At 39.8% G+C, this 23,537-nt stretch overlaps 1 protein-coding gene across 6 annotated transcripts in view; it reads left to right on the top strand.

Annotated features, from left to right (window-relative positions):
• Sec23a (Sec23 homolog A, COPII coat complex component) overlaps positions 1-23,537 on the top strand; it is a 48,896-nt gene that overhangs the window by 21,435 nt on the left and 3,924 nt on the right. For all 6 annotated transcript variants that reach the window (XM_063262378.1, XM_039112796.2, XM_008764661.4 and 3 more), the window contains 12 exons: positions 615-773; positions 1,601-1,716; positions 2,654-2,777; positions 5,109-5,189; positions 6,241-6,330; positions 7,842-7,948; positions 9,075-9,228; positions 13,371-13,448; positions 15,124-15,285; positions 19,939-20,025; positions 21,199-21,354; positions 22,890-22,955. In XM_063262378.1, coding sequence (XP_063118448.1) covers positions 615-773; positions 1,601-1,716; positions 2,654-2,777; positions 5,109-5,189; positions 6,241-6,330; positions 7,842-7,948; positions 9,075-9,228; positions 13,371-13,448; positions 15,124-15,285; positions 19,939-20,025; positions 21,199-21,354; positions 22,890-22,955 — 1,380 coding nt within the window. The remainder of the gene's footprint in view (positions 1-614; positions 774-1,600; positions 1,717-2,653; positions 2,778-5,108; positions 5,190-6,240; positions 6,331-7,841; positions 7,949-9,074; positions 9,229-13,370; positions 13,449-15,123; positions 15,286-19,938; positions 20,026-21,198; positions 21,355-22,889; positions 22,956-23,537) is intronic.

Genomic DNA, 23,537 nt, shown 5'->3' with positions numbered 1-23,537 from the left:
ACAGAAAGTAGATTGGAATAGTTAATCCATTCGTTTCAATTAGAAATATAAATAATGCTTATGTTTTATTTATATTTTTTAATACAGATTCTCATAGCCAAGGCTAGACTCAAACTTGCCATGTAGCCAAAGCTGATTTTGAACTTCTGATCTTCCTTTCACTTCCTAAGTGCTGGATTACAGGCATGGAGACTGTCTGGTTTCACGTGATGCTAGGGATCCAAGCCAGGGCTTTGTGAATACTAGGCGAACATTCTAGCAACTGCGCTGTTACCTAAGCCCCAGCAACACTTCCAGTTTACATACAGAAAACAAGAATGAAACCCAGAAGACTGTGTCTTCCCTTTTACCTGCTTCTACAGCTACAAAGCAGGAAACATAACCTTGGCTGTAGGGTGTAAGTTTAGAGATTGCTTTAAAATTAAGAATGTAGCCCTGTTTAGGATTTAAAAAGAAATCTATCCAAACAAATGTCTTCTTTTTAGCATTTAATTTTTTCTTATCAAGTACATGTTGCTTTCTAGGAGCAATGCATTAAAGTGTGTTGTCAGAAATGCATATACCTGCATTTTGCTCTCTTTTCCACTTTTGAGTGAGTGCCTTCTTTCCAACAGTGTACGTTCCCAAACACTGGCGCGCGGATCATGATGTTCATTGGTGGCCCTGCTACCCAGGGGCCTGGGATGGTGGTTGGAGATGAGCTAAAGACACCTATAAGATCCTGGCACGACATTGAAAAGGACAATGCCAAATATGTTAAAAAGGGAACCAAGGTAATTCTTCATTCATGTTTTCTCATGAGTGTTTTCTGTTTGTATAACTTCACATTTTTGGGGGTGTTTTGCAAAAGTATTTATTGGTGATTCTTGAATCCTTGGTGTTGTTACTGCTTGTTGATGCTCTTGCTGTTAGTAGATTTTTTTATTTTTAATGTTTTTAGTTCAGGCTTTTAGTTTAATTCTCTATACTGTTTGATATTTTTGATGGTCATTGTTTACATTTTAATAGTAATTGCCATAATTTTCAACACTGAGTGCTTTTTGTCTGCTGATTAGTTTTCTTTTTGAACTTCTGAGTTTTGTTAAAGCTGTAAAAACTGCTTTAGATTTGCTTATCTTCTGGTTTTATTTTGTTTTTTTCTTTTCAGATGTTTTTGTTTCTTGACTGTAGATTTAGCTAGAAAAAGAGCTCTATTTTGTTCTCTTGTGTTTATATTGAAGTAGAGAATGTTTTCTATACCACTGTTTAGTTTTGCTTCACTTAGGGACATGTCTAAAAATAATGGCTTTTACATCAAAGAATATTAAAATATGAGACTTTATTTATTATGAGACAGTACAACTCATGATCCTCCTGTTGTAACCTCCCCATGCCTTTCGCATGCTTGTCTGGAAGTCAGATTTCTAGAAGTTATGTTATCAATTTTATCAAACTATAGAAAATTAAATGTGACTAGATGATATATAAATTATGATGAATTATTCTTTTACTCTTAAATTACTTTGACATGTTAAAAGGAAAAAGATTTATAGGATGGCTAGGTTATATATTTGATTAAGTTTTATATATATATTTCGATATTAATTAAAATCTTTTGTAGCATTTTGAAGCACTGGCTAATCGAGCTGCTACGACAGGGCATGTCATTGATATCTACGCCTGTGCACTAGATCAGACAGGTCTCTTGGAGATGAAGTGCTGCCCTAACCTTACTGGGTATGTATGTGTGTATCTAATAATGACTGCTTACCAGTATGAGGCAGCACTGACAGCAGCTTAGGAAATGGAAAGGTCTTTGTCTTACAGCTTTTTGTCAATGTTGGCTAACAGCACTGCTGTGTCTTCTTTGGAGCTCATCTTTCTTCCTCTCTCTCTCTCTTTCTTTCTTTCTTTCTTTCTTTCTTTCTTTCTTTCTTTCTTTCTTGTGAAAAGACAGGATTATAAAGGTACAAGTTCTTTTGAAAACGTTTATTATAAAGTTACTAGGTTGTTTTAGTAGTGTTTTGAGATGGCAAACCATGAAATTTATCCATTTAAAATGTTTGATGAGTTTGTAGTATGTTCGCAAGGCCATTATTATGATTGAATTAGAACATTTGTGTGACTGAGAGTAAATTAGATAGGCCACAGGAAGAGAGACTTGGAAGCAGCTGATATGGACAAGAGCTTCTCAGGTATTAACTTGCACAGTAACTTGGGTTTCTTTTTTGACTCATATTTAAGAAGCAGAAATATAGACAGCTTTTATAAACACTAACTATGAAAAGGAGCAGTCTTGAATGAATGATGCATCATCAATTATAAAATTAATATTCTCAGATGATGCATATGAAAGGAGAAAATCTGGACTGGTTAGGCAGCTCAGTGGGTAAAGGCTCTGAAGGCATGGCTGGAGTTTGGGACACACAAGGTGGACGGAGAGAGCTGATACTTGAAAGTTGTTTTCACACCTTCAGATAAACACTGTGTCATGTGTACACCCATATGCACAGTGGGTAAGAGTAATTAAAAATTGTTAATAGAAATAATATTAATAACATTTATTTTGGGGAATGTCTTTACTATTTGTTCATAGTCTAAGTAATTTATTTTTTCTGGTAACACAGAGCCCAGTTAATTTGTTTTGTATGTCATGTTTGCCTTTTCTGTGCAGAGGATACATGGTAATGGGTGACTCTTTCAATACCTCCTTATTCAAGCAAACTTTTCAAAGAGTCTTCACCAAAGATATACATGGCCAGTTTAAAATGGGCTTTGGTGGCACATTAGAGATAAAGGTAAGAACCCAGACTGGACATGTGTGATATGATTATCAACCGAGAACCTCATAGGTTGAGTTTTACTCAAACTCAGAGGAACTTTAGAAAGTAATGGTTACTTTAGAACTTTGAGTTAGAGACTTTGTTTCCCAGAAAGAGGTGTTGTCATAAAATGTACAAGAGTTCTGAATGACGGTAAAGTAATTTAAGTAAAGTTTCTTCTATTGGATGTTTTGCTCTTAGGGATAAGTCTCATTCGGTCTGCCTTCTAACTCTTGACCCTCCTACTTCAGCTCTCCAGTTGCTTTGATGCACCATGGTCTCCCTGGCTGGCACTAGACATTATACATTTTTATATTAAATGTATATGTTAGCTTTCTTTGTTTATCTGTTTGTATTGTTTTTGAGGCAGGGTTTCTCTGTGTAGCTCTGGCTGTCTTGGAACTTACTCTGTAGATCAGACTTGCCTTAAACATAGATATTCATCTGCCTTTGTCTCCCAAGTGTCTGAGATTAAAGGCGTGCTTTACCATGTCCAGCATAAGTTAGATTGTTTTTTAGACAGGGTTTCTCAATGTAGCTTTGACTGTCCTGGAACTCACTCTGTAGGTCTTGTAACTTACAGAGATCCTCCTGCTTGGGATCAAAGATGTTGCACCACCACTGCCTGGCTATGTTAATTTTTTATAATGGTGGAAATTATCTAACTTGAGAGGAAATTATTTCTTTGTTTTGTGATTAGTGTTTGGTGTACAGTTCCATTATAAATTTCAAATTTTGACTTAAAATACTTGGAAGGCCTATTGTTAATTACATGTATATTACAAAACCATTGATTTTGAATTTCCATTAGACATTTTTTATTGATATTTTATTGACGGCTTACCATGTAGTCAGCATGAAGGTAGGAAATTGTAGAGATGTGCTTGGATTTCTAAGGTCCTGTTATAGGGAAACTTTGTTTTGAGAGATTAAGTCATATATATTATTTAATAAAGTAACAGTCGAAAACAAAGTGATGGAGAAGTTTAAGAAGAAAATTGACACCCCCATTGATTCTTGGGTGCCTCCCTTATCCTAGGTCTCTGTCTCTTCCTGGAGATGCTCTTACCTTCCCACCCCTATCCTGTCCCTCCCCACACCTGATTCTGAACTCCCCAACCACACCTCTCCCCATTCCCTCTCCTGCCTGCTTCTCACAGCTGGAGGTGGGAACTATCCTAAAAGCTGTTGCCTGCATGTGGGATACATTCTAGATGGCCTACCTTGTCTGGCCTCAGTGGGAGAGGATGCACCTAGCCTCAGAGACTTGATGTGCCAAGGGTGGGGGATACCGAGGTGGGGATACCGAGGGGGGATACTCACCCACTCAGAGGAGGAGGGGAGGAGGAGTGGGGAAAGTATTGTGGGAGAGGGTGACAGGGGGAGCAGTGACCGTGATGTAAAGTGAATAAGAAAAAAATACAAAAAAAATTAAAAAAAAGAAGGGAATTGAGAGACATGCACAGTGGTTCATGTCTCTAATCCCGGCATTCAGGAGGCAGAAACAGGTAGTTCTCTTGAATTCGAAGCCAGCCTAGTCTACAGAGTAAGTTCTAGGACAGCCAGGGCTACACAGAGGAACCTTGTCTCCAAAAATAAGACAAACAAACAAACCCCTCACAAACAAAAAAGAGAAATGAGTATATCCAGGATATAGTTTGTTCCAGGGGAGTGTGGCTTATTGTATTTTCTGAAAGATGAGAGGAAATGAATTTTATTCAGGAGGCCGACAAAATGTTGACAGTTGAGAAGAATGCCTGTGAGAGTGAATAGTTGAAATATAAGAGCCATAGTATTAATTATGTGAGCTGTTGTAGGTTGGAGATACATAGATCTGTCATTTTAGGTTAAGGAAGAATCAGATTTCTCTGTATAACCTGGCTGGCCTGGAACTTGCTATGTAGATGAAGCTGACCTCAGCCTCACACAGATCCACCTGCCTGCCTTTGGCTTTAGGTGCTGGAATTAAAGGTTTCTACCACTACACCTGACTTTTCATGGACTTAATAATTTTAAATATTAAGAATGTCTTATGTTTTAAAATTCTTATAAACATTTGAACTTATTAACATTTTTATTACATTTATGTGTATATGTGTGCACACATGTGTACCCTCGCCCACGTACCATGTTACAATGCTTGTGTGGAGATGTGAGGACACTTAGAGGAGTCCGCTCTTTCCTCCTACTGTATAGCTCCTGGGACTCAAACTCAGGCTTGGTGGCAAGTATTTTATTCACTCAGCCATCTTGCCAACCCTGACTTCATCTTTGAGGGAACCAAATATGTCATGTTCTTATTTTCAGACCTCAAGGGAAATAAAGATTTCAGGAGCTATCGGTCCCTGTGTGTCTCTTAATTCTAAAGGACCTTGCGTGTCTGAAAATGTAAGTAATGTTTGTTCTAAAAAATGTAGTTAATTTCTAGGCTAGCCCAAAGACAGAGCTGTCATGGAAGCCTCTGCCATTCTTTGAATTGTGTGGTTGATCTTCCGTTGGTGCGCTTCCGTCTGCACCTCTTCCCACACTCACCCCCAGTGCTCCATTCCACATGGCTGAGGGAGTCTTTGTCCTAGTGTGCTTTGACATACATTCAGACATTTTTAGGTTTCTTTTTTTTTCAAAGATTTATTTATTATATATGAGTACACTGTCGCTGTCTTCAGACACACCAGAAGAGGACATCAGATCTCTTTACAGATGGTTGTGAGCCACCATGTGGTTGCTGGGATTTGAACTCAGGACCTCTGGAAGAGCAGTCAGTGCTCTTAACCTCTGAGCCATCTCTCCAGCCTAATTTTTAGGTTTCCGAAAGGCAAAATTAATTCCAAGTGCTTTTTGTCACCAGAATTAGCAACAGAACAACCAAGTCAGAGGGATTTAAGTTTCAACTCCTTTCTTTTCTCTGCCTGTGAGAGATATAATACATTCCAGAGTCACTGTCATGGGGCTGGAGACCAGAGGAAAGGATAGTACAAAGCAGATAGCCAGCTCCCAGAAGTGACAGAGACACAGAACCAACCAATTCCATCTGTATCGTAAAGACCCGTGTCTACCTTTCCTTGGTGCTTAGAATACCTAGAATGCAGAGTGCCTGTTCATATGCACACATGTAGAGTCCTTTATCCAGACAGCACAGTGGGTTGGAAAGCTAAGGATGTTGGTTGGTTGATCCTTCATTAAATAGTGCTTCCTTCAAAGGACCTTGTATTCTTTTAATTTACTTAGTGAACCTTTTAATAATCTTAATATTTTACCATGTAAAATCACTTAAATTTACTTAATCATGTGTTTGTGATATGGTATTAAAATTTCAAGCTTTTAACATTTACTGAATAAATATGAAAGCTGTGTGTTTTTTCTTACCCCTGCTTTTCTTCTTATATATTAATCAATAAGGTTCTTTAGGTTTCAAGCAGCCTGTCTTTTATTTTTATAGGAGATTGGAACAGGTGGCACTTGTCAGTGGAAGATATGTGGACTTAGTCCCACTACAACCTTAGCCATATATTTTGAAGTTGTTAATCAGGTATGACTGCCTATCTTTGAAAAAATTTATTTATTTATTTATTTATTTATTTATTTATTTTAAAACAATGTATATAGTTCTGGCTGTCTATGTAGCTAGGAAGTAAGTCTATGTAGTTCAGGCTGGCCTCGAACTCACAGAGATGTCTCTGCCTCCAAAATCCTGGGATTAAAGGTACTACCTTGTCTGGCTGACTGCATTTTAATACTGGAAGGTAAACAAATGCTTAATTTAGACGCTAAGTCTTTCATTTATTTACTACTTTGCAGGATTTATTTTCTAGTTCTGTGAGCCATGTCATTGGTATTTTAATAGGTTGTCAATGAATTGTGAGATTGTATTGGGTAGTATGGACATTTTTTTTTTGGAGCTGGGGACTAAACCCAGAGCCCTGCGCTTGCTAGGCAAGCACTCTACCACTGAGCTAAATCCCCAACCCCTAGTATGGACATTTTAACAATACTGATTTTTTTCCTGTCCATGAACAAAGATATCTTTTCATTTGTTTATATCTTTGTTTAATTTCTTTCACCTTTGTTTGGATTTATTTATATTTGTTTTGTTTTATTGATATTATAAATGGGATCCATTATGAATTTTACCAAAAGCCTTTTCTGCATCTATTGAGATGATATAAGGTTTTTGTTTTTCATTTTAATGATATTGTGCTATCATATCATTTATTCATTCGCATATTCATTCATTCCAATCCATAGGAAGAATCCACACTGAAAGGATTAATATTAGTTCTTTGTTGCCACTCTACTTGGTGATGTAAGCATGGGAGGAAGGGGTCCTAAAAATGAGGTAGAATAAAGTCTCATGGAGTAACCAACATTATTCAGAGCATCGGTTTATACTCTGAGGGTTTAGAAGAGTCACCTGAGTAAAGTGTCAATGATAGGGACAAGCTTCGTGTGGTGAAACATGTTTCCCATAGAGGCATGTAAACAGTAGCCAGCTGTAATCCGCTTGTCTAGGGCACGCATGAAAACCCATTCTAAGAACAACTGGTGATGGAGGAACAGAGATTATAAGACTCAGGTCTTGTTTGCTCAGTTTTCTCATAAGGGCTCAGAAATTTCCTCACATGGCTTTGCGAGACTGTGAGACTGTGGACTATGTTCTGATAGTTCTTCAAATATTTACTGGGCTCGGTCGGTAGAGAAGGCATCTGACACTGGGCCTTTAGTTTGTTTTTATATTTATTTTATATGTGTGAATGTTTTGCTTGCATGTATGCTTGTGCACCGTATGTGTGTCTGGTGCCTACAGAGGTCAGATGAGTGTTAGACGGCTGAGGGTTGTGAGCCACTGTGTGGGTGCTGGAGACTGAACCTGCATCCTCTGGAAGAGCAGCCAGTGCTCTTAACTGCAGAGTTATCTCCAGCCCTGGGCTTTTCCCTGCCCTGCAGTGATTTTCTTAGTGGTAGAGTATGTTACTTTTGATACAGTGACATCACCATAGTAGAGTTTGCTTAGTTCTTACTTCTTTCTTTCTATACATGCAGCATAATGCTCCAATTCCCCAAGGAGGGCGAGGTGCAGTCCAGTTCGTGACCCAGTATCAGCACTCAAGTGGGCAGAGACGCATCCGAGTGACCACGATTGCTAGGAAGTAAGCCTTTTCTTTTATTATTATCAGAGATGTAATTTATATATTAAAACTATTTTGGTTATACTCACAAGCTGGGTTTACATTTATGACTAGAAAATAAACATTTGTGATCAAGGGCGTTTTATGTCTTTTAAACCTAGCTTGTTTTGTAAAATAGTCAGTGAGAAATCCTGTCTTCAAAAAACAATATTTTACCAGACTAAGATATCTTTTTTTTAAAAAAAGATTTATTTATTTATTATTTATATATTTATTATATATGAGTACACTGTAGCTGTCGTAAGACACACGAAAAGAGGGCATTGGATCCCATTACAGATGGTTGTGAGCCACCATGTGGTTGCTGGGAATTGAACTCAGGACCTCTGGAAGAGCAATCAGTGCTCTTAACCACTGAGCCATCTCTCTAGCCCCCAGACGAAGATATTTTACTCTTACTATCTGGAAGCATTTTAAAATTGTTGAGTGAAAGAAAATTAAAAATAGAGTAAGGGGCTTAGTCATTGTTTTATTGCTGTGAAGAGACACCATGACCATTTAATTGGGGCTTACTACAGTTCAGAGGTGTAGTCCACTGTCAGCATGGCAGGGAACATGGCAGCACACAGGCAGACATGGTGCTGGGGAAGTGACTGAGAGTTCTAGATCCAGATCCACAGGCAACAGGAAGTGAAAGCCACTGGTTTGACTTACAGCAGCCACCCCTATTGATACACTTCTTCCAACCAAGCCACACAGGAGAGTGTGGGTGGGAGAGCACTCTCAAACAGGCAAAGGGGAGGGAGAGGGCAGACGTGGGATGGGGGTTTGGTGGAGGGTTAACTGGGAAGTGGGTTATCATTTGAGTTGTAAATGAATGGAATGATTAATAAAAAATGACTTATCTTAAATAATATGTACTTTTAGAGTTATTTTAGAAAATGTTTTAAGGTTTGGTTTTGTTTTTAGGAAAATCATTGTAATAAACAACTATTTGTGGTATTTTGGTAATGCTAATTAATGCGTGTGGTATTAGAATCTTGAAGTACTGAGGTGACGTTCTATAGTCTCTAAGTGTAGCTGTGTGTGGAAGCTAACTGTGGTATTATGATATAATTCAATTTTGTTTCTGTGCTTCCTTATTTAGCTGGGCAGATGCTCAAACTCAGATCCAGAACATTGCTGCATCTTTTGACCAGGAAGCAGCTGCCATTCTCATGGCTAGGTTGGCAATATACAGAGCGGAGACAGAGGAAGGGCCAGACGTGCTTAGGTGGTTGGATAGACAGCTCATTCGACTGGTAAGAGCTGACATTGTGCTTTCCTCAGCTTGTCTGTTACAGAACTCACAGTGGGTGGGGAGAGCTGTAGAAGACCTCATTCCGAGTACTGGACTAGCAATGAATAGCAGCCTCCACTCACTTCCGATGTATTAGAAAGCCCTTCCTTAAAATGAATGGTAAATATGCAATTTACTATGTTGGCTTGGATGAAGTTAGTGTGGAAATTAAGTCTATATTGTTGATTCCATGAGTTTTTTTGTTTTGAGACAGGGTCTTTGTATGTAGCCTTGGCTCATCTGGAACTTGCTATTACTGCTTGGCATGTGTTTAGTCTTTACTCAGGCTTTTATTTTCTGTTTTAATTTCAGTGGAATATAACAGCATAGCCTAGGCTGGTCTTAAATTTACTCCCATGTCTTGGGACTCAAGGCTTAAGCAGCTCTTAACACTTCATTTTTTCTTTGTAAACTCCGTCCTGTATGTTTTCATTTACTCTTCAACTTAAATACCTTGTTGAGAATTCTCTGTTAAGCTACTAAACTCTAGAGAGGTGCCTTTACCCTGCCTGTCAGGTGACACGAGTGAACCTGTTTAAAGTTAGCTACTTTTGTAGTACTGTCTAGATTCTTCCCTTGTAAGAGCACTCCCTTTCCCCAACACGTCTTTGTAAAAGAATCAGAGTTGTGGTATTAAGTGAGCTTTAACTTATATAGCCCATCAGTAATGGGACACTGTCAATACAAATGCTGGCACAGCTCCTCCATGGGTTGTTTGATTCTAGATGGGGATAAATATTTATCTCACCAGAGCTACTTCAAAATAACAGGAGAATCTCTTGTAGCCAAAAAGTTTTCTTAACTATTACCACTATCAATAGAAGACTGACACAATCTCAACTTCCCACCCAGCAAAGAAGCTATTTCCAGTTTATTGCACAGACCTCTTAACGTCAGGTGGCATGTACCCAGTGCTTTGATTCAGTGCTCTGCTTGTTTAGTTTTTAAGTTTATTTACGGTTTTTTTTTTTTTTTTTAACGTGTGTGCTTTATCTGCATGTACACATACATGCCAGAAGAGGGCATCAGATCCCTTTATATATGGTTGTGAGCCACCATGTGATGTTGCTGGGAATTGAATTCTAGAAGAACAGCTAGTGTTCCTAACCACTGAGGCATCTCTCTAGCCCCAGTACTTTGTTTTAAATTTAACTTTAAAAAACCTTTTCCTTAGTAAGGGTACCAGTGGAAGGGGAAGCCCTTGGTCCTGCCAAGGCTGGACCCCCAGTGAACGGGATTCTTGGGGGGAGGGTGGTAATGGGGGGAGGATGGGGAGGGGAACACCCATATAGAAGGGGAGGGGAGGGGTTAGGGGGATGTTGGCATGGAAACTGGGAAAGGGAATAACATTTGAAATGTAAATAAGAAATACCCAATTTAATAAAGATGAAAAAAAACCCTTTCTTGTGTTGGGAATTGTACTCAAGGCTCTATCCAGCCAGCACGCTGACTCCTTCGCTCTCCTACTGTGCTCTAAAATAGAAGTGCTTCTATTTCCTGGGTTGCATTTTGCCATAGCATTTTACTGACTGCAGTTTTACATGTTAGTGTTTTCTAGGATGTCAGCAACCATGTGAGCTTTCCATGTGATTAACAAGTTGTGCTCTGAAATAGCTTGCTTCTTGAGCATTTTCATAGAAAATACTTTGTCTTTATAACTGTTCTATTGTTTTGAGGGTCTAAAAGCTGAAGTGTCCAGTGTGTGCACTTGGGCAGTAGCTTTACCTGTAGTACAGTGCTCTTCACATCTTGCTGGAGCGCTTGCATACATAGGTTGTCATGTATGATGCTACAATTTTATAGTGCATGCTGGACCATCAACTGGCATAGAGCCCACTGAACACCTTCTATGGAAAAAAGATTTTTTGTTCTTTGCCCCATGTATTGTGAGAATGAAGACCATTCCCAGCAATCAGACTGTTGACATTCCAGAAAATGTCGACGTCACTCTGAAGGGGCGCACAGTCATTGAAGGGCCCCAGGGGAGCTCTGGGGAGGGACTTCAGTCACATCAGTGTAGAGCTGAGTCTTCTTGGGAAGAAAAAGAAAAGGCTCCATGTTGACAAGTGGTGGGGTAACGGAAAGGAACTGGCCACTGTCAGAACCGTCTGCAGTCATGTTCAGAACATGTCAAGGGTGTTAGGCTGGGTTCCGTTACAAGATGAGGTCTGTGTGTACACACTTCTCTATCAACATTGTTATTCAGGAGAACGGGGCTGTGGTTGAAACCTGAAATTTCTTGGGTGAAAAATGCATCTGCAGGATCGGATGAGGAGAGGTGCTGCTTGTTCTGTCTCTCAGGCCCAGGAGGATGAATTAGTCCTTGAAGGAAATGATACTGATCTTGCTTCAAATTTAGCTGCTCTGATTCAGCCACAACAGTTAAAAACAGGATATCCAGAAGTTTCTGGATGGCATCTATGTGTCTGAGAAGGGAACAGTGCAGCAGGCTGAAGAGTGAGACTCAGTTTCCTGGCTCCAGAAACAAGGACAATGTGGGCTCTTTGGGGACAATAAAAGACTTATATATTGAAAAACAGAAAGAAAAGGAAAAAAGATTTTTTTCTTTTTTCTTTGCAAAAGACTAAGGATTGCAATGTTTAAAGAGTTTTTAGCAAGTTTAGGCTTCTCTTCTATCTCACACCTCAACTTCACAAACTGCTGTAATTGTCTGATATAATTTTAAAAGAGAAACACTGATTAAAAATCATTAGGACTGGGGCTGGAGAAATGGCTCAGTGGTTAAGAACACTGACTGCTGAGGTCCTGAGTTCAATTCCCAGCAACCACATGGTGGCTTACAACCATCTGTAATGAGATCTGATGCCTTCTTCTGGTGTGTCTGAAGACAGCTACAGTGTACTTATATATAAATAAGTTAATCTTTAAAAAAAGTCATTAGGACCTAGTGAGTAACCAAATGAGACAATTGCATCAAACAAAAAATTAAGTTTCCTCACCATGTATAGCCTCACAATGAACGTTTTACAACATGTACACAGCAGCTGAGCCAGAGGACAGGTTATTGATAAAGTAATGAAAAGTTTCCTTTGATCTTGTGTCACATCAAGAGGAGACCAGTGGAGGTAATTTGGGAGAAAGACAGATATAGTCTTTTTTGACTGTATCTACTTTTTGTGAACCATCTATTGATTGTTTTATGTGCCTTGGTTGAATGAGGCCCAAAGCGGAGAATGGCATTATCCAAATATTAGTCACATTTCATTCACCACAACACAGAAAGGTCTGTTTTGGCTGATCAATTTAGAGGTTTTGGTTTATGATCTTTGGCCTGTTGTTTTAGGCCTGTGGTGATGCAGCAGTGAGAAAAACTGATTCCATAGTTCACATCAAGGAATGCCCCATGGACCAAAATACCTCCCATTAGGCACTCTTCCTCCTGCTGGTGCTGTGAGCTGGTGACCAAGCCTCCAATACATTGGTCTCTGGGGCAGAGACTTTTTGCTTAACAAAGCGAGGCTGGTGGCTAAGGTCATGACGGTTGAAGTAGAACAGTAGGAGCTCATTTTTGTGCGAGACAACTGAATGCCTCTTGCCATGGTCTCATACATGACCTGCTTTTCTGTTGTCTGTGACATGACCTTATCTCATTCTAATTTCTGCTTCTGTAAATCTTTTTCTTCACTAGGCTTGGTTTTCCTTTGACTTTTTTTCTTTTGGGCACTTTCAGTATAGCATACTTTGTACCAGAAATTTATTTTTGTAGATGTTGTAGTGTATTGATTTTCTGCCTTTCTATCTTTGGGCAGTATTGAAAAAGATACTGTGGTAGTCTTAGGAAGTCTCTGTCGGCTTCCTCTCTCCTCCCATTGGCATTTATGTATTCTTTATTTGCTACCAAAGACACTTGCTTATAACAACAAATTAAACATTTTAGGGTGGGTTGCTGCATTTCTGAAATTCACATAGTTTTTTTGGTTGTAATCAGTCCCTTGCTAAATCAATACATATTATTCCAACTTTACCCTATGTTGAATATTTGTCTCCTTAAAAGTAGCACAACTTTTTATAAATAGACTTTTAATGGGCAGAATGTTTAGTTACTATGCCAGAAACAAATTGCTAATATTTTATTTTATTTAGTGTCAGAAATTTGGAGAGTATCACAAAGATGATCCAAATTCCTTCCGGTTTTCAGAAACATTTTCCCTTTATCCACAGGTAAGTAGGTCAAAGACCAAGACCATGTTCTTTTCTCTTATTACCAGTACCATTGAGTTTCATCTTTTTTGTTGTTTGTCTTTTAGTAATCACATATGAACGTATTTTACTGGATTATTCTTTTAGTTAGCTAAACGTTGGGATAACTTAGAAGTTAATTTTATGCATGTGGTCAATGAAAAAAAAAACCCTATTGTGGTGCTTAAAGACTTACTGTGGGTATAAGCAAGGTTAAACCCTGTTAGCTTGCCCTCTAAGAGAAAAGGTTCTCATTACAGTGATACCAAATAAATTTACATGAAGTTATTTTACCAATGAGATAATGTGAACAATTTTATAATGCCAAACTGGGTAAGAAACATGAGTGTGAACAACTTTATAATGCCATACCAGGTAAGGAATGTGAGCTTAAACTTGCCTTACAGTACCTTTACCTCTCTGTGTTTGACTGTCTCTTTTTTTTTTTCCTGTTTTTGAGAGAGAGTCTTGTTCTGTAGCCAGGGTTAGCTTTGAACTTGTCGTGTTCTTGTCTTAGTCTTACTGGGATTGTGCATTTGCACCTTCAGTATTTCAGTGAAATTCATTTTTGACTATAAAAGCTTTGTCCGAAACTTCAACCTTTTTTTCCCTCTTGTTTTTCTTGTTTGTTTGTTTGTTTGTTTTTTGAGATAGGGGTTCTCTGTGTAACAGAGCCCTGAGTGTCCTATAACTCACTATGTAGACTAGGCTGGTCTCAAACTTACAGAGGGATTAAAGGCATGTGCCACCATTGCCTGGCCCTTTTTTGTTTTCCTCCAGCTGAACTAGACCTTAACTTGCCTGTATAGCTTGTTATTTGGGTGGTGGAGCAGAACTCACGCTTGCCTAGCAAGCTCTCTTAACTTTGGGGCCATCTCACTACCACAGTGTAACTCATAAACATCAGGACAAGCCTTTTTCTTAGAAAAATATTTATTTACATTTAAAATCTTATTCCCCTTCTTTGTTCCCCCTCCACAATCCCCCTCCCCTTTGACTTTAAGAGGTTGCTCCTCCTTCTCTGGGGCATCAAGCCTCCACAGGACCAAGCCCATCCTCTCCCACTGAGGCCATACAAGGCAGCAGGACAAGCTTTCTTTTTTTTTTTTTTTTTTAAGATTTATTTATTTATTATATATAAGTACACTGTAGCTGTCTTCAGATACACCAGAAGAGGGCATCAGATCTCTTTACAGATGGTTGTGAGCCACCATGTGGTTGCTGGGAATTGAACTCATGACCTCTGGAAGAGCAGTCGGGTGCTCTTAACCGCTGAGCCATCTCTCCAGCCCAGGACAAGCTTTCTTGTGATATACTTTAGGCTATTCTTTTTTTTTTAAAGGCACTTATTTATTTATTTAATATGTCTGTGTATGCCCCTGTATAAACTTATGTGTACCATATATGTGCAAATGCCTGCAGAGACCAGGGCTTCTGATACTCTGAAATTAAGTTACAGGGAGAAGTGAACCCCAAAAGTAACTGCTTAGCCATCCCTCCAGTACTACTTTAGTATATTCTTAACAGAATGTGTGTTTTCATGTTGCTGATGTGAAACAATGATGCAAGCAAATATTTTGTTGTTACAGAATTGCTATTGCCATAGTAACACCAGTAAAAGCTCTTTTTTAAAAATCTCACCTGCTTTATCTTGTAGTTTATGTTTCATTTAAGAAGATCTCCCTTCTTGCAAGTTTTTAACAACAGTCCTGATGAGAGTTCATACTATCGCCACCATTTCATGCGCCAGGATCTGACACAGTCTCTAATCATGATCCAGCCCATTCTGTATGCCTATTCCTTCAGTGGCCCACCAGAGGTAAGGAAAGGGAGAGAGCGATCGTTACTGTGAGGTGTGGCATTAAGACAGTGACCGACAACTGCTGTTTTGAAATGAAGTTGGAGTTTGTTAAATTATCTCAGGATACTCACTTAAAGGTATTTCTGAGTGTTTAACTACATATCAAGTAGGTTATATCATTAAGTAAAACAAAAGTATTAAAATGATACAAATACTATAAAAGATACTCTTGGGTGATTGTGTTTGGTTGATAAAGCTACTTAGGGTTAATGATTGCTCTTTGCCTTCCTTTAACAAGGCTTAGAAATGATTACGATTCTGGAAGAGATGGCTAATTTCATAGCTTAATGTCTGACAGGACATTCTGTCAAAATTAAGTCTCTTCACGTGTCTCATTTCCCTTTATTCCTTTGAGAATATAAGATACAATTGATAAAGCCATTCTCTAGGCTGTTTTGGAAAAGTGTTTTGGAAAAGTGTTCAACACACTTTTATCTGTTATCAAATAAATAGCTTTCCTTCTGATAGTTTGAATTGTTCATTTTACAATTTAAAACTATATAACTATATAGCGGTTGTGTTAGGAAATAGTACTTTAGGAAAGGTCACTATAACTGGGTGTTTATGATATCTATTGATTGTTTTTTTTTTACCTCAAGTATTATAAAGTTGCAGGTAAAATGATGCCTTTTGTTACTTTTTTTTTTTTTTGTCTTTTTGACACAAGGTTTTTCTGTGTAGTCTTGGCTACTCTGGAACTCACTAGGTAGATCAGGCTGAACTCAAACTCAGAGACTTTTCCTGCTTTCGCATCTGGCATTGGTACTGGGATTGTAAGCATGTGCCACCATGCCTGGCCTGCTACTCCTTTTCTTTCTTTCTTTTTTTTTTTTTTTTTTTTTTTTGGTTCTTTTTTTTTTTCGGAGCTGGGGACCGAACCCAGGGCCTTGCGCTTCCTAGGTAAGCGCTCTACCACTGAGCTAAATCCCCAGCCCCTCTTTCTTTTTTTTAACCAAAAAATAACTTGTTGGACTTATAGTTCCTTGGATCACAAAAGTAAATTTTGTAATAACTTTATTATTTCAGAGTAACATGTATAAGTTGTAGACACCTGAGAATTGTAAAAGAGCTCAGAAGAGAACGGGGTCCTTCATTTTGAGCTCCTGACCTTGGTCAATCCTAGCCATTCTGTAACTGCATTTGCCTAATGCCTTGCCTTTATTTAGACTTATCTCTTTCTCTCCTGGTTCCTGGCCCTCTTCCCCCAATCTGGGCCATTCTCATTAACATAGTAACTTTTAATAGCACTCATTTTTAAAAGCAAATCAAGACCTACTGTTTGCTTTATTTTCTCTGATTATCACTTAATCTCTTGGCCTCCTGGCACAGTTAAACTCAAAGTTATTTGTTGTCCATAGTTAATTTTTTTTATTTGAATGTTTTGTGTGCCTGCAACTTGTTTGGTGTCTGAGAAGGCTAGAAGAGGTGGAGGGTCCCCTGGAACGAGCATTACAGCATGTAGTCGCTGTGCCATCTCTTCAGCCTCCATACTTTAAAAAAATATTTAATTTTACCTATATGTGTGTATGTGTTAGTATGTGCATGTGCATGTGTGTGGTCATGGAGGACGGAAGAGACTGCTCTGTCCCCTATAGCCAGAATTACCTGAGGTTGTGAGCTGCTTGATGTGAATTCTGGACACTGAACTCAGAACATTCGGAAGAGCATCAAGTCTGGTTAACCATTGTGTTCTCTCTCCAACCATGTTGTCTATACTTTTGACCTCCTTCCAAACTTATATAATATTGTAATTATAATATCATAATATAAGTCACCCATGCTGGACAGCATCCTTTAACAAACTCTCAATAGCATTTTTCTGGAGAGTGCTCTTTCCTTCCAATCCTTTCATTCTGTTCTGGCATTCTGGTAACGACTAGTCCTTCCCAGTTTTTTTCTGCCCACAGAAAGTTCTTTAGTCTCATTTTCCTGGTTTCCCCCATTTAGACTTCTAAGTCTAAGTCCGTAAAAAAGATAAGGTGTTAATAGTTTTTGTTTGAGAGAGGGTCTTACTCTGTAGCCCAGGCTGGCCTGTAATTCAATGATCCTCCTGCCTCAGCCTCTCAAGTGCTGCGATTACAGGCATGAGCCTCTTCACTTGGCAAGGGCTCCGTCTTTTCATCTTCCTTACCTTCAGCTTCTCTGAGTGACGCAGTCTAACCCTTAGCTTCTCTGAATGACTCTGAGTGACGCAGTCGAACCCTTAGCTTCTCTGAACGACGCGGTCTAACCCTTAGCTTCTCTGAACGACGCGGTCTAACCTTAGCTTCTCTGAACGACGCGGTCTAACCCTTAGCTTCTCTGAACGACGTGGTCTAACCCTTAGCTTCTCTGAACGACGTGGTCTAACCCTTAGCTTCTCTGAATGACTCTGAGTGACGCGGTCTAACCTTAGCTTCTCTGAACGACGCAGTCTAACCTTAGCTTCTCTGAATGACGCGGTCTAACCCTTAGCTTCTCTGAATGACGCGGTCTAACCCTTAGCTTCTCTGAGTGACGCGGTCTAGCCTTTAGCTTCTCTGAGTGACGCGGTCTAACCTTAGCTTCTCTGAACGACGCGGTCTAGCCCTTAGCTTCTCTGAACGACGCGGTCTAACCTTAGCTTCTCTGAACGACGCGGTCTAACCCTTAGCTTCTCTGAACGACGCGGTCTAACCCTTAGCTTCTCTGAACGACGCGGTCAAACCCTTAGCTTCTCTGAATGACTCTGAGTGACGCGGTCTAACCTTAGCTTCTCTGAACGACGCGGTCTAACCTTAGCTTCTCTGAGTGATGCGGTCTAGCCCTTAGCTTCTCTGAACGACGCGGTCTAACCCTTAGCTTCTCTGAACGACGCAGTCTAACCCTTAGCTTCTCTGAACGACGCGGTCTAACCTTAGCTTCTCTGAACGACGCGGTCTAACCCTTAGCTTCTCTGAACGACGCGGTCTAACCCTTAGCTTCTCTGAGTGACGCGGTCTAACCCTTAGCTTCTCTGAACGACGTGGTCTAACCCTTAGCTTCTCTGAATGACTCTGAGTGACGCAGTCTAACCCTTAGCTTCTCTGAACGACGCGGTCTAACCTTAGCTTCTCTGAATGACGCGGTCTAACCTTAGCTTCTCTGAATGACGCGGTCTAACCCTTAGCTTCTCTGAGTGACGCGGTCTAGCCTTTAGCTTCTCTGAGTGACGCGGTCCAACCCTTAGCTTCTCTGAGTGACGCGGTCTAACCTTAGCTTCTCTGAACGACGCGGTCTAGCCCTTAGCTTCTCTGAACGACGCGGTCTAACCTTAGCTTCTCTGAACGACGCGGTCTAACCCTTAGCTTCTCTGAACGACGCGGTCAAACCCTTAGCTTCTCTGAATGACTCTGAGTGACGCAGTCTAACCCTTAGCTTCTCTGAACGACGCGGTCTAACCTTAGCTTCTCTGAATGACGCGGTCTAACCTTAGCTTCTCTGAGTGATGCGGTCTAGCCCTTAGCTTCTCTGAATGACGCGGTCTAACCCTTAGCTTCTCTGAATGACGCGGTCTAGCCCTTAGCTTCTCTGAACGACGCGGTCTAACCTTAGCTTCTCTGAACGACGCGGTCTAACCCTTAGCTTCTCTGAACGACGCGGTCTAACCCTTAGCTTCTCTGAGTGACGCGGTCTAACCCTTAGCTTCTCTGAGTGACGCGGTCTAACCTTAGCTTCTCTGAGTGACTCGGTCTAACCCTTAGCTTCTCTGAACGACGCGGTCTAACCCTTAGCTTCTCTGAGTGACGCGGTCTAACCTTAGCTTCTCTGAGTGACGCGGTCTAACCCTTAGCTTCTCTGAACGACGCAGTCTAACCCTTAGCTTCTCTGAGCGACGCAGTCTAACCCTTAGCTTCTCTGAGTGACGCGGTCTAACCCTTAGCTTCTCTGAACGACGCAGTCTAACCCTTAGCTTCTCTGAGTGACGCGGTCTAACCCTTAGCTTCTCTGAGTGACGCGGTCTAACCCTTAGCTTCTCTGAACGACGCGGTCTAACCCTTAGCTTCTCTGAACGACGCAGTCTAACCCTTAGCTTCAGTAGCCATCTTTCCACCTGGCTTTCTCCAGCTTATAATTAATTCGCGCTGCTCCATTTCATATTGAGAGCTGTTTCCTCATGCACCCTGCATTTCTTATATCCCAGGCCTTTTATTTATCTCTCTCTCAGTTTAGTGTCAGCAGGCTTAGAGGTCATCTTTGATTTCTTAAATCTTTAAAAAAGTTTTTCATTTTGTTTTGTTTTTGTTTTTTGAGACAATCTGTATATAGCTTTGGCTGGCCTGGAACTTGCTCTATTGGCTTGGAACTCACAGAGATTCACCTGCCTCTGCTTCACAAGTACAGGGATTAAAGTTGTATACCATAATGCCTGGCATATTGACTTTTTAAAATTATTTCAGTATTAGATTCCTTAGAAAATTAAAATACATTGAGAATTTACAATGTCTGGAAATGTTTGGTAACTTTAAAATTTCAGAGATAGATGAAGGGGAAGCAGGAGGTACAAAAGCACGTGTTATTAACAATGCTATAATAGCCACTACTTGTATGCAGATGTAAGATAAGTGAAAAAGACTGAGATGATACCCTTACCTTGTCACTGCTTCGTTTCAGCCGGTGCTTCTCGATAGCAGCAGCATTCTCGCAGATCGAATTCTCCTCATGGACACGTTTTTCCAGATCCTGATTTATCACGGTGAGGTAAGATGATAGATTTATCTATGTGAAATATTTGTACTCTGATCTGGTCTATACAGTGAGTTTCAGGACTATTTAGAGAGACTATCAAAAAAACAAAAAGAAAAGAATAACTGTACTGGTGAAGACTTCTTGAAAGTCACTAATTTTCTCTAGGAAATATGCAATAAAAAAACCCCTCACAGAAAGGAAAAGACGTTTTGTTTGATACTAATTTGATATCATACATAGTGTTGTAATTTTTTTCTGGTGTTCCTATTTCTTTTAAGTTTTAAAAATAGTATAGTTTTACTTTCTATTTCTTTATGTTCCTTTTGTTTTCAGTTTTTGAAGCAGGGTCAAGCTTTGTAGCCCTGGTTGGTCAGGGACTTGGTAAGCTGACTAGGCTGACCTCAAGCTTGAGCTGATAGTCTTGTATTTGCCTATTCTAGGATCATAGGCGTGCACCGTTGTACCTGGTCTATCTTACTGTCTTTCAACTGTTTTTATATTGGACTCCTCCCTCCATTGATCTGGCTTACTCACAGTGTCCATTGGTTTAAGAAACCTCCACCCCAGCTTTCTGTGCTTATTGCACCTAGTTTTCCGTTGACTTTTAAATTGAAGAAGTGTCTTTGGATGTCACTGCTATGAAGAGACATCATGACCAAGGCAACTTCTATAAAGGAAAGCATTTATTTGGGACTGGCTTACAGGTTCAGAGGTTCAGTCGATTATCATGGTGGGAAGCATGGCAGTGTGTAGGCAGACATGGTACTGGAGAGAACCAAGAATTCTACATCTTAATCTGAAGACAGCCAGGAGACCACTGTGTTTTATACTGAGCAGAGCTTAAGCACCTTCTCTCAAAGCCCTGCCTCCATGTGACACACATCCTCTAATAGGGCCACACCTCTTAATAGTACCACTCCCCATGGGCTAAACATTCAAACACATGAGTCTATGGGAGCCGTCCTTATTCAAACCATCACAGAAGATGCTTATTTTATATTTAATAATATATTCTTTTATATTTTCTCCACTGAAATAAGTACTTATAATTTTTAAAGTTGAGGTTAGTGGGAGTATTTTCTCACAGTCTCTTGTTTTCTCAAGATAACTTCCTTTGAAGAAAAATCTACTCAAGAATTTTAGATCACCAGGAAATTTAAAATAATTCCTTTGTTTTAAAATTAGACTATAGCACAGTGGCGGAAGTCTGGATACCAGGACATGCCAGAATATGAAAATTTCCGACACCTCCTGCAAGCCCCAGTAGATGACGCACAAGAGATTCTTCACTCCAGATTCCCCATGCCGAGATACATTGACACCGAGCATGGTGGCAGCCAGGTGAGGAACAACCTGTGTCCCATATCAGGGCCACAGAGAGGTGATCCTGCCTGGGTTCTGATTGTACCATAAGCCATCTGGGATTAAAGTTGTGTACCATAATGCCATAGGCCGAGGGCAAGGAAGGAGGCAGGAAGGGGAGGCTGCAAAGCAGTGCCTAGTTGCCCTAAACAGTCAGTTTTCTCTAGTTCTGCTTCCATAATGGCTCTTGTAACTGCCTTAATGCCATCCAGATAATGTGCCAGCTGTGGGTTACAAAAACACAAGGGCAGCTTGGAAAGTAATTTACTGCACTTTTCTTAAAGCTGTTATGCTAAGGCCTATGAAGTTTTCTAATTTGTGTCATGTTTGTAGAAAGTATCATGTCAGGTTCAGTAAAACATCGTGGTATTAAAACGGACTTGATGGAGTGAATAGATCTGTGCGTGCACACATGGTCAGCTCAGGCTGATGTTGAGTATTCCTTCTGCCTCCGCCTCCTGGACACTGAGATTACATTTGTAAGCCTGCCGACTCTAACTACGAGTCAATAGTTGAATGCCAGGCTTCTTCTAGAACTAGAGCTACTTAGGGAATAGAAAAAGATTTTTGTATGATTCTAAATTTCAAAAGATTAGATTGCTTTTGTTCTAGAATGAATTAAGATTTTTAGGGGTTGGGGATTTGGCTCAGTGGTAGAGCGCTTGCCTAGGAAGCGCAAGGTCCTGGGTTCGGTACCCAGCCCCGAAAAAAAGAAAAAAGAAAAAAAAAGATTTTTGTTGAATTAATTCATCAGTATATTATTTTCCTTATTTAATTATTCATTTATTTATTGATTGATTAATGATTAGCTGTTACAGAGGATAGATAAACTATTGCCTAAGTTATCACCTGTGGATTAAAATTATTTTTACGAGGTTTTAGACTTCTTTTGTTTCCGACTAGTTGGTAAGATTGTATTTTCACACTCATTTTAAAATTAAGTTTTATGTTTACAAATAAAAGTTTGTAAACTTGTTTTTATTTCATATGTTTTGGCGCTTTGCCTGCATTTATGTCTACACAACACACTCATACAGCACTGAAAGAAGCCAGGAGTGGGAATCAGATGCCCTAGGTTAAAGGTTTAGTTACAAATAGTTGTGAGTCACCCACCATGTGGGTGCTGGGAATCCAATCCATGTGGGTCCTCTGGAAGAACAACCAGTGCTCTTAACTGCTGAGCCATCTCTCTAGTCCTGTACATACCACTTTTATGTGCCGAGTTTGGGATTTAGTAGTTTATATTTTATGACTATTACAAATATGTAATATTGAAAGAGTATATTATTTATATTGTGGTCGATGGATTTTGAAGTTTAACTTTGTGTTACACTTTAACAAAATGTACCAATATATTCAGTTCAGCTGGTTTAGATGGGAGATTGTACTCAGTTAATGGTTTTAGATGCTGGATTGTACTCAGTTCAGCTGGTTTAGATGGTGCATTATTGTCTATAGCTTATCTTACTAAGTCTGTTTCTGACCAGGACTGTTTATTTATTTTTACTTTTAAGGCACGTTTCCTTCTTTCAAAAGTCAACCCTTCACAGACTCATAATAACATGTATGCCTGGGGGCAGGTAAGTGTGAATAGCAGTCTGGGGAACAGCTTCTTTTTCTGCTCTTAGCTATTTTAGTAAAAGGTACATTTCCCCTATATATTCAGTGATGATTTCTGTGAGAAAATATAAGGGAAGAGTAGAAAATATCACCAATATTTGGTGCTACCTTGGAAAATAAGATGATTCTGTCACATAAGACCTCTTCAGATTCCGAGTTTAGCACCAATCCACTGGGGACAAAAGCAATAAAGTCTGTACCATAGTCATCTGGTGATTCCTGGTGTTTTTTCGACAGAGCACCTTTCTAGTCTCTATTTCTAAGACTCAAAGCTACAATCCCCTTTCTCATCTCTGGCTACTCATATCCATTCTGTCTGTTTCCACTCACCCATTCTCTCTTATCCATGCCATTGTCCAAAGCCAGGCACTCTCACTGCTGTCACAGACAGCACGACAGTTCCTTGCTTAGAAATTATGATCCTTCTGCTTCATTCTTCTGAGTGCTGGAATTACAGTTATATGCTACCACATTTGGCCCTATGATCTTGATGTGTGATTAAAAAATCACTATTTAATGTGGTGTATACCACTATGCTGAGT

Source organism: Rattus norvegicus, chromosome 6 (assembly GCF_036323735.1).
Source record: "Rattus norvegicus strain BN/NHsdMcwi chromosome 6, GRCr8, whole genome shotgun sequence".
Taxonomy (NCBI): domain Eukaryota; kingdom Metazoa; phylum Chordata; class Mammalia; order Rodentia; family Muridae; genus Rattus; species Rattus norvegicus.
This window is presented reverse-complemented; position numbering and strand designations above follow the sequence as displayed.